The 12,713-nt window shown below is 34.0% G+C and overlaps 2 protein-coding genes across 4 annotated transcripts in view; one reads left to right on the forward strand and one right to left on the reverse strand.

The window, feature by feature from the left end:
* Positions 1-6: 6 nt before the first annotated feature.
* LOC135683544 (testis-expressed protein 9) lies at positions 7-10,156 on the forward strand. The gene is made up of 14 exons (XM_065198838.1): positions 7-57; positions 591-677; positions 1,463-1,526; positions 2,055-2,131; positions 2,246-2,312; positions 3,041-3,105; positions 4,208-4,422; positions 5,017-5,099; positions 5,952-6,038; positions 6,277-6,363; positions 6,657-6,721; positions 8,687-8,756; positions 9,131-9,265; positions 9,700-10,156. Exons 2-14 carry the CDS (start codon positions 610-612, stop codon positions 9,772-9,774), a joined length of 1,158 nt encoding a protein of 385 aa, XP_065054910.1. The 5' UTR covers positions 7-57; positions 591-609; the 3' UTR covers positions 9,775-10,156.
* A 438-nt stretch (positions 10,157-10,594) lies between these two features.
* The window catches only part of LOC135683483 (calcium/calmodulin-dependent protein kinase type II delta chain), a 35,442-nt gene continuing 33,323 nt past the window's right edge, over positions 10,595-12,713 (reverse strand). For all 3 annotated transcript variants that reach the window (XM_065198763.2, XM_065198755.2, XM_065198747.2), the window contains one exon: positions 10,595-12,222. In XM_065198763.2, the coding sequence (XP_065054835.1) occupies positions 12,120-12,222 (103 nt within the window). In that variant the 3' untranslated portion in view covers positions 10,595-12,119. The remainder of the gene's footprint in view (positions 12,223-12,713) is intronic.

Here is a 12,713-nt window from a genome sequence, read left to right on the forward strand (position 1 = left end):
ACTCGCGGCCTCGATTTGGCACATTTTGAATTTGTTGACGTTTGGAAAGCATAAAAGGTAAATTCAAATCTTTATAGTTCTCCGCTGAACGTAATGATTATAAATTTATTTTTAAAGTTTTAGACATGTTATTATAGGACACGAGGGTACTACATACGTTATTTGCGTTATGTGTACTGGATAACTTTCTTTAATGCAGTTTATGTCCATATTCATCATTGTGAAAATAACTGATTCATGTTAGAGCAGTAGTTTCATCAAATGGTGTAGATAGATAGGAAAATTCATAGAAAGGGCGAAGTCAAGATTTTCTGACAAATATCTAATAAGCATTTTTATATTTTTACCTATATTTGAACATAAACGACAACAGAACTGGAACTTAAAAATAAAACAAAGTTTTATCATTTATTCAAAGTTGAGTGTCATAAATCATACGAATGGAAGATTTTTCTGATCTTCTCTTCGAAAAAGGCATTTATAAGTATTATACCTTTTTTAAAGAGACTTCTTAATTTTGCTGAAATAACAAAGTGTTTCCTTTAAGACAATATAAAGCCAATGTGAAAAATTGTATTGTTATATTCAAGTGTGCGAAGAGTCTTCAAAATGGCAAGTGATGCAAGCAGAAAAACCAAAAAGTCAACTCAGCTTCTAAGCAAAGAGGAGGAATATCTGTAAGTACTTCTCATACTATGAAGTATTTATTAGTAGAGAGTGCGGGAAAATAACCGACCCCAAGCAAGGCTCAAACTCACAACCCTTGACTTTGTACATCAAGTGCTCTACCACTGAGCTATCAGGTCGTACTTTCAGGCCAACACCCAAGGCCAAGTCTTTCACCCGCACTGCCCCTCTCTTTTACCAGTTACACAGGGGAGCCATCGCAGCTCCATCACAAAGTGCAGAGAACCTGAAGAGTGAGAGAGGACTGGCCGAACCACTGGATAGGGTTGCAGAGAAAGCCAGAGAACAATAATTATTCAAATTTGCAGATAACACAAGTTTTGTGAATGCATGGAATTGGTAGCAAAGTTCTTGGAGGATTTGCAGTTCTTTCTTCTTGTAATTTTAGAAATTAGAATTTTAAATGGGAATATTAACAACATAAACAAATATTATGCACAGACTCTATTATAGTTTCTTACTAAAGCACTGTTGGAATGGAGATAAATGTTTTTTTCTGTTGTGTTGGAATGTACTTAAATTCCTGTATTCGAATCCTAGCTAATATTTTCCAATGTATTTGATTTTTTGATAGTAAAAACAGACTGTTTTATGTTATTTTAACATCTTTTATGTAATAGCAAATATACATTGTAGGATTTTCATAGATTGCATAATGATATTGTAGTTGATGCTTCAGTTATTTTCCTTTTTTAATGTCAAAGATTTTTCTGTCATCAAATAAGATGTTTCAATTGTCTGCCAGAATTTCTTTAAAGTTATGCCTTTTTCATAGACGTCTAAATGCAGAATTGGAAGAAAGAACTGCCAGTTTGATAAACGAAGCAGAAAGTGTTCTGGTTTGTTCAAATATAAGAAACTTCAATATGAATAAATATTTGATAAAAGTTGAATGGAAAGTGCAAAAATAATTTGTTCTCTTTTACCAGTCAATCATCTAATGTTGCTGATTTTAAGTGTTGCAATGCTCACAACTGTGAAACTTTTTATTTCGTACTGATTTATATGGAACAAAAAATTGCAAAAATAGTTGGTTAATAACATTTAAGAATAGCTTTGAAGAAGATGTCAAATTAACTGACTTCAAAGCAGTGCCCAGCTGGGTATATATATTTTCTACCTTAGAATATTTAATTACTCTTGCTTCTAATATTTTATGCCTGGAAGGTTGTCAGAAAAAATGCTGAAAATACATTTGCTTTTTTCAAACCCATTTTTGGACAAGGAAATTATTAGTTTGTCAGTTAAGTACACTGACCATGCTCCTTTTTCTCATGCTTCAATGGCAATGGGTTTTATGTTTTATGAAAATTGCAAAATATCTTCTAATTGATGGAAGATCTTTTTGATAAATGTCTTTTCTGCAGAGAGGCCAAGAAAAATATCTGGAAGGAAAGCATGATGTTGCAGAATCATCAAGTATAAAGTCTGGGGATTATTCCAGGTTTAAATTTTTTATTTCTTTCAAGCTATTTCTTGTTTGTTATTTTAAACATCTTCTGTGATTGTTTCTCAAAATGCAAAAAGTGAAAAATCTCAAATTAAAATGTTTTTCTAGTGATTCAAAATCTCAAATCAAGTCTCGTACTGCTCAAAGACCAAGTTCAAGCCAGCTAAAGCCAAAGGTATTTGAATCAAATGCTTTACATGAATATCTTGTCAGAAATGATTAATTTATGTTTTAGAGCTAATATACAATAAAACTTGATTATGAAAAATGTTTTGATAACAGATGCAATGGTGTCACAATGGGTTTGACATATCCACCCCAGTTTTTTTGAGCTGGCAACAACATTGAACAGATGTATAGCGAACTTCAATGCTCTAGCGCTGTTTAATTTTTTTGGAACAATTTTGCCAAAATTGATACTAACCTCCAGTCTATAGAGCCAAATTAATATATGGTCCACTTATTTTTTGCATCAAACTCAAGGCAAAGTCAGCTGGGCTAATAAATGCTTAGCAATATTTTGTGCTAAGTTTTGTAGACATTATTACAAAATTAATTGATTCCCTGTCAATTTTCAGATATAATGTCAGTTAATTGCTAATCTAAGTTTATGTTTGACAATGAATATTTGTATCTTGCATTTTTAAAATAAAATTATTGGTGGATGTCACTTGTTTCAGCATATCATTTATCCACAAAAATAAATATATGGCCTAACAATATATATTGTTACCAAAATCTTCAAGAATTTTTTAGTAGGCCATCCAATATATTTCAATGCAATTAAGTTTTTGCTTCGTTTTGCTTCTCAAATCCCGAACAAAACTTTTTTTACCAACTGATACGTTAAGATGCATTGGATACTCGAATCTTGTCAGGTAAAATATCTGTTTTTTTTTGTAGAAAGCACCAGTTCAAGGGCGATCAAAATCACATACTGGTTTCAACAAAACAACAAGACAAGGAAGGTAAAATTTATCAAGCAAAATGCATTGGATGATTAATTCTCCTCTATGTTTCCCCAGATTTCAACATTAGCTGTTTATATGATCTGTGATGACAAAGGGCAAAATGAAAAATGTATAGATGAAAAGTCCTCATTCATGCGATGCAGTTTACCAAATTTCCAGGCTCGTTATCGGTTTTACGCAATAAACAGTCCGAATTGATTATGCAAGGAATATGTCCTTGTAAACAATCTCTGTAAGGAAGTTTCAAGATCACTGTTTCGTGTAACCCTATAAACATTATACCCATTTCGGTTGGAGTTTGTCAGACGAATGCTGTTTTGGAATATTTGACATTATGTAAATCTTGGTATTGTCTCACTTATGTACGGTGCCAAAGGCATATGTGGATACCCGGCCTAACTTTCCTAGCGGCGTGGGAATAGGGGAGGCGCCCCCTTCCAAGAATTAATTCTAGTTAAAACTAAGTGAAAAATGTTTATGTTTGCCACAAATAAACTCCGAGGTTGCTCTTATACTGCATTGACCTTAAGCAAATAAGCTTATTGTGCCAAATAAACTGAAGCAAATGCTAAATATAGGAGGCAACGTTACCCATAAACTAATTCCTTTAAACCAGAGACTCTCGTTAAATTCGATCGACAAATTTTTATGCATGGTACAAATTAAGTCGCTAGCATATCAGACTAGGTAGCATGAACACCCAAGAATAGCCCGGAATTATAATGATTGCACCAGTATATTTTAATTTTTCGTCGGATGCTGCCTTGGTCTTACCTTGCAATTTTCACACAAAAAAACACATGTTAGATTTTCAGGTACCCAAATAGATATGAAATATTTGAGCTAGGACTGTGTTTTCTTAAATTGAATAGGTCCTTAGCAAACCGAATAGCACACAGAAGAAAAGCATTACATCTTGTTTTGAAATGATGAAATGCTGTGCATTCAATTCAGGCAAATGTTTGTCATAGCAAGTCTCTTAAAAATTATTTTGAAAGTCTTTGGCAGGGCTACTCTGCTTCTTTACTCGTTTAACTATCATAGCACGGCGGTTTCACTCGATCTCTAAACTCTAAAGGGTTCTTCCGTGTTCTTTCAGCGCTTCAAGTAGCAGACCAAACAGCAAGGCCTCCAATCCGGCTTCATTCATGACACAAAAAGATGACAGCGATTTATCGATGGACCTATTGCAAGACAGAATTGAGCTTGCTCACAAAATCAGTACCTTGGAGCAAGAAATGGCTGACGAACATTACACGCCATCCCGAATGAATGAGGAGGTTATTCCAGAAGTTGCAAACGACATGAATCCAGGTGAGCATTTGGAAGTCTAACTAGGTTGCCAAAGGGATTAGTGAACGGCCTGAGTTAAATGCAGAGATCCTCAAGAGTATCCTGTTTTGCCAAAAGAGGATTTGATTATTATCCAATAGATTTGCCCTGTCCAGCTTTCATGAAGGTTTTCCTGTGATCAACTGTCCCAACAGCTTTTGAGCGCATGCCTAATGGGAAGTGAACTGTCCATTATTTCTAGCATCGGCTTTTTAACTCAGGCTGTTTGGATGTTTACTTCAATATACTCTTTATCTTAGGGTGATATTTCCTTCTTATTTCTTTTCTAGAATTTGTGTATCATTTCTTTGGAAAAAAGTGTTCGTGAAAAATTTAAATTTGCCCTGACACTCTAATTAAATCTGGTGTCAATCTTCTTTCCTGGGCTAAACGAAATGAAATAACAATTAAAGAAGTTGAAGTTAATAGATTTAGGTTGAAGGCTTGAATGGAGTCACGAAGAAATAGATGAAAATTGTTGTTCTTTTCATAAATTTGATATGTTAAAATAGTATTGGTTGCAATTTGATCTTGCTTACACCAAAGCTGATTTTCTGCCTTTTTATTGGATTTTAGAGGCTGTTATTAGATTTTTAAAGGCAAAGCTTAGAGTTATGCAAGAAGAAATGGACAGGGTTTCATCAGATAACAGCAAATTGGTAATGGCAAATATGATTTGAATCTCCCAGGAAAGAGGCCCAATTTTATCTCTTAAAACAGGCTTTCATAAATAAACAAGAAGCGCGGTCTTGGAAACAATATCTAAACTTATGTTTCTGAACTAGCAGAGCTTTTACCCGCAAATTATGTTTGTAAAAGAATTGTCTTTTGCACTAACTATTTTGTAAGCAATTAACCATTCTAGGGATGGATTCAAACGATTTGAAATTGTCCAAAAAAAGTCATGTAACGGGCAAAGATGTTTTTCTTATCGAGGAGCTAAAATGTGGAATGACCTTCCTGTCGGAACTAAGCAGGCATCTTCCCTAAATATATTCGAAAAATTTATTTACAGTATACCTAGTAATTCGCTTTTCCTTTCTTTATAATTGGTTTTCTAATTATTAGTTCTGGTGTATGTTTTTAACAGTTTTTGCCTTATTGATATTGTATCTAATTTAATTTTTCTATATTTGAATGCAATTACAGTTTTGAACAGAATGCCCCTTGTAAATCAGCTCCGGCTGAAAAGCAACTCTCCCTAAATAAATTAAAATGAAAAAAATGAAATGAAAATTCTACAATGATGTCGTTAGTTATCATTTGTACAACTTTTTTATTTCCACTGTAGTACAAAATTAATGTCTCTATTCTTTGCGAAACCTTGAATAAGGATTGTTTTGGCCTAGTACGACACTTGTAAATAATCTTAACGACATATTACAAAAAAACAAAAAACATGATTTTTTCTGACCAACATTCAATGGAGATAGTTCCCCACTATGAGCTTGTATTCGTGAAACAGAGAATTGAAAAAAACCCAATATTTTCTCATTTATTATTATTTGTAGCATGGGAACATCAAAATGTCAGATCAGAAGTTGAAAGAACTAGCTGAAGAGCACCAACAAGCCATAAAAACAAAGACAAATTTACAGGTAAATCTGTTTTGGGTTTTCAATAATCTATTGATCAATTGTTCACTTACTCGTATTTTTTACCCATGTACTTTTCTCTATCAAACAACCGCAAGTTTCAATATTTGTCACTCATTTTTGTAAAATATCTTATAAATGTAAGATAGATCTTGGATGCAGCTATTTATTCAGACATGTATCTAATAGCTTTACTACAAGTTCCCTTGTGATTCATAAATTTGTATGCTCTTTTTTTCAGAATCAAGTTGAAAAATGGAAAAAGATGTATGATGAAGCGAAGCAAAAAAATTCAGAAAGTGAACAACAAGTTTCTCAACTAAAAAAGGTTTGTTAAATTGCCATAGTCATAGCCTTTTGGTCTACGAGTGTCGTCCTGGTTATTGTGTATAGTTATTTTTCTGTATATTGTGTTACTTGTATAATTTATTTTTAATTTCTCGGTGGAATATATATATATGAAAAAGCACAATAGAGCATAATGGGTTAAAACGAAGTTTTTTGCTTAAGGGACAGGCTGCCAATAGACCAATCACCCGATCCTCAAACATATTTTTATAGTGGTAAGAGTATTCTTTTAGTCAGTGAATAGTTCTAGCATATATTTGCTTTACTCTCAAGGACTTAGATTCGATAAAAAGAGAGAAAAAGCAATTATCTGCAAACATGAGCACATTGGAAGTCAGGTGGGTGTTCTTAATTATATTCTTTTGTTATGTTTTTGAAATGCTGAATTTCACTATTGCAAGAAAAATTTATCAAATCACTTTTGAAAATAGCGTACGAGATTAATAATCACTAATGATTTATTTGTGATTAAATCAATTTTGTGTGTGATTAATTTGATTTTTATTGATTAAAATGATAAACTTTTGGTCAATTTGTGATTAATTTGTGATTATGTAGAAATTGAATCATAGATTTCAAAGTGCTATGAAATAATTTCATGCGCAGTAAACGTCGTTTGAACGCATGATGGTAAACTAATTCATAAGCTAAATTAAACAAAAATATTTCATGAATTAACTTCCAACCTATAATGCCAGTTTAGCAAAGATTTTGAAACATACTTGATGAAATTGAAAAAGAAAAATTAAAAGTTCAACACAGGGGTGGATCCAAAAGATTTGCAAAAGAAAAAAGGTGCAAAAGTTTAATAACACTAACAACTAAAAACAGAGTTATCTTTTTTGAACAGCAGCATAAGCAAAATATTAAATAAATGTTATATATGATGGGTTTTCTACATCATGGATGCAGGGTGACAGTAGCCTGAAGTGAAAGACATCAAGGCAAATGCATATTTTCTGTTGTGTGGGCCGTCTACTTTCATCATAAGAATTTGAATATGCATCAAAAGAGCTATCTTTCCTGTACAGTAGCATTAGTAACATGGATACAAATAGCCTGAGATGAAAAGCAGTAAACAGCTGTTGAACACCTTGTGAAAGACATCAAGGCAAATGCATGTGCTCGTTGTGTGGGCCATCTACTTTCGTCGTAAGAATTTGAATATGCATCAAAAAAGCTATCTTTCCTGTACAGTAGCATTAGTAACATGGATACAAATAGCCTGAGATGAAAAACAGTAAACAGCTGTTGAACACCTTGTGAAAGACATCAAGGTAAATGCATGTGCTCGTTGTGTGGGCCATCTACTTTCGTCATGAGAATTTGAATATGCATCAAAAAAGCTATCTTTCCTGTACAGTAGCATTAGTAACATGGATACAAATAGCCTGAGATGAAAAGCAGTAAACAGCTGTTGAACACCTTGTGAAAGACATCAAGGCAAATGCATGTGCTCGTTGTGTGGGCCATCTACTTTCGTCGTAAGAATTTGAATATGCATCAAAAAAGCTATCTTTCCTGTACAGTAGCATTAGTAACATGGATGCAAATAGCCTGAGATGAAAAACAGTAAACAGCTGTTGAACACCTTGTGAAAGATATTAAGACAAATGCATGTGCTCTGCCCTCGCAAGTGATATCGCTATTGGCAAATGAAACTGTCATTACTGAAACTTTAACCGATAGAAAACATTACAAGTTCCGGAAATATGGAACTTGATTATCAAACTTTATTGGGGAAAAATACAAGAATATGACAGAAATAATTTCCCATAAATTTAACAGTTGCAACTGCAACAGCCGGGGCTGTCACGAGAAATGAGTGAGAAATGACTGCTTTAAGGCGTGGTTTTCGGTCAGATCAACTTCAGTGGCATCAACAAAAACAGCAATGCTTGTTTCAGTGACCCCGGCATCATACCGATGCCTTCATTTTTGCTACATTGCAGGGTACCTAGAAAAACTTGTTGTTGTTTTGCTAATGTTCTCGATTGTGTGTTTGCAGATTTTTTTATGTGTTCATGAAATATTTGAAAAAGTGTGAAAAAGAAATTCTCATTATTGCATTTTTCATTAACATATGCGGATAGACGTGGTCAAAGATTCTAAAATTTATTTTTAAGTAATTTTTGTGCTTATTGATTTGACTTTTTTATTAATGCGATTAATTTCGATTAAAGTGTGATTATTCTAGAGAGTGTACGTGATATTAAGCAGCGATTTGCCCCTCGCTCAGTAGTGTATTGTCGCCGTATGATTTCAACTCATTGTTAGTGTTGTTTTGGATTTTATTCTCGCAGGTTGAACAGAGCGTTGGAAGATACAGAGAAGAACAGAGTTGCGTTGCAGAGAGCAAAGGAATCAACCAAGGTAAAATTCGGAATGCTTGTTTTTGACAAATTCAACCGTTGTCTGAAATGATCTTCATAAATATTTGTACTCCTTTTCCTCTATGGGGAAAGATTCGAGTATAACAAGAGATTAAGTGAGACGCAAAGACAAATTATTGGCAAAGTCCTCCTCCCTACCCAAAGATTCGTATACCATCCCTCTTTTTTGCGTAAGGACGAGCCAAAGTGGCCTTGAAAAATTCTATCAAGACTTTTGGCAACGATGGCAAATGTAACTTCAAAAGAGACACACCTCCATATATTTCTTAGTATATTGAATGGTCGTAAAATCATTCCTCATTTTTTGAATTTATTACTTAAATGATTTGAAGTTCTAATCGAGTTTTGTTATAGGACATGAGTGAGCAAGAAAGAAAAAGAATTGATCAAGTCATTGCGGATAACAAACGTCTTGAAAGACAGAAAAATGAACTCATGAACGCGTTTAAAAAACAAATGAAGCTAATTGACATCTTGAAGCGCCAAAAGGTTCGTATACAACCTCTCTTTTTTGCTTAAAATCTCTTTGCTTATCTGTCCTACTGCTGGCCTTATGACCTATAAGGCTGACCGTGTATTCCAAGAAGCAGAATGACGTTGTCAAACTTAAAGCTATGGCGAAATTATGATGATATTTTGATTTTGATGATGAAATTGAGACTCCGGAGTTCCAGTGTCATTAACTTTTTTCCACTTCACTTGGAAGCACTTGACAAATACTAACTGTTTTGCCAAAAGCTATGCCTGACTCTAGCTCTGCACTTCTTTTAGGCCCTAAAGATAATAAACCCAAATTATATCGATGGAAAGGTTTCGCACTAAGGTATCGATCAATGGTTAGGCACTTACAAGCTTTATGTCTGCGCAGGCTTTTTAAACTTTTGATCTTCTCATTGATCTTAGAAAATTTTTCTGTTCTTCAGATGCATATCGAAGCTGCAAAAATGCTGCAATTTACTGAAGAAGAATTCGTCAAAGCATTGGATTGGAATTCGTGATTTATTCATTTTGGAGCCAGTTTTATTGTATAACAGAACGAAAGCCGAAGTGTTACAGAAGCTGATTCGTACACTATTAAATAATTGGTGACTTTTTTGCTTTTATCGATCCTAGGACCAGGCACGCATTAACGGTTAAACCCATTGTTATTAAACTTTTCTTCAATGAAGAAAAGGCAAGACATTTATGATGAAAACATCTTGAAGGAAATGATCTTAGAGTTGACAGACAGTGCTCGCTGAGGCATATGTTTTGCCTTTGAAATAATTTATTTGTGCATGGATTAAGGACACAGATTTCTGAGTTGCAATCGAATTCGTTGTTCTTGATTTTGCTGGATAATTTTTGATTTTATTAAATCAATACGGGGCTGTGCTGTAACTTGTTTGTTGCTTTACTTAAAATTAAGGAACTTGCTGTCCCTCAAGCATCGAACGTGACTTGTTTGAATTTACAATGAAATCAAATAATCATACAGCGTACATCAGTTTAAGAAAGATTCTACGAATTGTCTTTAAAAAAATTGGAAATGAAATTCTTTGCCGAACTGTTGTGATGCAAATTTTTAACAAGAAAACATTGAAATGGTAGATTTTATATGCACAAATCCTATGGTGTTCAGAGATTTATCAAACTCGAGTTCCCATAAAATTGAAAACTAAAAAAACGTTTATTAAACTTCTTCCAAATCAGCCTATTGGGATTTGAACACATTGTGGTTTTGTGACCACATTTAAGCGTTTGAAACTATGTTATTAAAATGGAAAATTTATTAAACAACGATAGGGAAACACAGGGATTTTTCGCATTAACAACAAATTTTCCTATGAACAAATTTTTTGTAGTAATAAAATGATAGGACAATAACACTACTGACAGTCTTAATCAGAATAATTAAAGTCCTTTACAACTAAAGCTGTGCCATTTTCAGTTAATATTATATCAGCTTCAAAAAAAGTCTAATAGCTAATTAATTACTCTAATTTAAAGCAATAAAAAAGGGTCTAGACGTTGGCTTTTTTCGCAGGGAGATGACGTCATAGACGACAAACGAAGGTTGAAGGCACTTTAGTTAGGCTTCACTTTGAGCTACGATAACTACGTACAGAAGTGTTAAAAAACCAGTGCGCTGTGATAGTTTGTAAATCTATGGATATAATTTGCAAACATGTACAGTAACTCGTTAAATGTTTGTCTTTAACTTATAGAAATTAGTCAGCTATTTCATAAATACATAAATCGAGTTCAAATTAACAGCACATAAATCATTAATGAGAATTCATTCTTACTATATCTAGCAGGAGTCTAAATATACCATGATCTCAGTCACTCTGTACCACAAAGGGACAGTATGACGTGTCAATATGTGGCTAGTCAACTTATAAAAAGCCAAATTGTTTCAGATAGATGGATTGAACCGCTCATATGACATTAAGAGCCATACGAAAAATCAGAATTATAAATCAGAATCAGAAATCGGCATCAAAAATCGGCATCAACGATCACATCTTATACGGAGGTTGAAAACATAAACAGAATACATCGTTTAAGATCGATTCTTGAAACCTTAGCAAATGGAACCTCTGGCGAGGGTGGCAGCTAGATATTTTAGTTTTCGTTATTTATCATTTTTTTAGATAATCTAGCAAACAATATTTCGTTTAACAAGAAACATTTTATTGTTGGAAAATTATGCCAAGAGACGGCTGATAAATTTTCTTCCTACACCTAAGATGAACAGAGAAAACTTTCCATATTTATCAATAAGTCGCACATTATACGAAATATGATGAAGTCATTATCATCTATTCAATGTATTGAGTAATCGTTTGTCACAATTTACGTACCGTGTTTGATGTAGCAAAGACAATAACTTCATTATATGTTGATTTATATGATAAAGTTAAAAATTTTCAATAATCCGTGACACAAGAATGATCATAACCGCATTGAAACTAGAGCAGGGGCCAGTGAAGGGAGGCTGATAACCCCCCATTAGGGACCTAGCCTTCTCTGGGGGTTTGAATCATCACCTGGTGATGATTTACTTTGGGGGGAAAAACGAGGAATCTGTTCAAACATATCTTTAGTCAATAAGAATCACCCTTTCCTTCACTGGTCCTTATTTTTCAATGTCAAAACGCTAAATATATTTTACCAGCGGCCGACATACACGCTCCCCACTTTACACAATTGGCCATTCAATACTGCCTCTAAACGCTCTGCGAGACACGCGAGTCTATACGCGAGACAATCGTTAATTGTTACGCAACCCAGTATGTTAATCAGATACCAGACTGCCTTAAAATGTCATGATGAAATTCAATTTATCAGTTGCTAAATCCTAGCCATTGGAGCTGCGGTGGAAGTGGACACATACCCAGGAGGAGCTCTTCTTCTGCCATACACGGGTTTCCTCGTGTTGAATTGTCAAAGGATTATTCATACTGGAAAGCAATAAATCGAAACTCATCATTGTTGTAACCTGAATCGTGATATACTAAAGTAATTTACTCCTAGGTTTTCAAGGTATAATCCTTGTCATAGGTTCTTGGACGGCCCTGTGGCCTTAGTGCTGTGTTGCAAAAATAAACTGATTAATCTAAATGAAATCGCATCCACTTTCCCAAAAGGCAATGTTGGTTGCATAGTTAAATATCATAGCAATCTAACAGAAATAAATTGGATCATCCTTAATCTGTTACAATTACACAAAACAACATTGTTCGTAGGAGAAGAGGGAAAATACAGTGGTGAGTATGGTATCAGATGGACTTCTTTGATGTTCTGCAATGCGAAGAACATGGTGCCTGAGTTTCTCTCTATGTGAACTCACTTACCTTTATCCTAAATGACATTTCGGGTGCATAATGACTAACTCTAAAATCACTTTGTTAAAGACACAAGAGGAAAATAAAAATGTCCAGTACAAGAGGCC

Source organism: Rhopilema esculentum, chromosome 17 (assembly GCF_057945365.1).
Source record: "Rhopilema esculentum isolate cy_ngs chromosome 17, ASM5794536v1, whole genome shotgun sequence".
Classification (NCBI taxonomy): Eukaryota; Metazoa; Cnidaria; class Scyphozoa; order Rhizostomeae; family Rhizostomatidae; genus Rhopilema; species Rhopilema esculentum.

Coding starts and splice junctions, on each gene's coding strand:
- LOC135683544 (XM_065198838.1), top strand. CDS start 610: ATGGCAAGTGATGCAAGCAGAAAAACCAAAAAGTCAACTCAGCTTCTA. Junction 2,313..3,040: donor CAAGCCAGCTAAAGCCAAAG/GTATTTGAATCA, acceptor TTTTTTTTGTAG/AAAGCACCAGTTCAAGGGCG. Junction 6,722..8,686: donor ATGAGCACATTGGAAGTCAG/GTGGGTGTTCTT, acceptor TTATTCTCGCAG/GTTGAACAGAGCGTTGGAAG.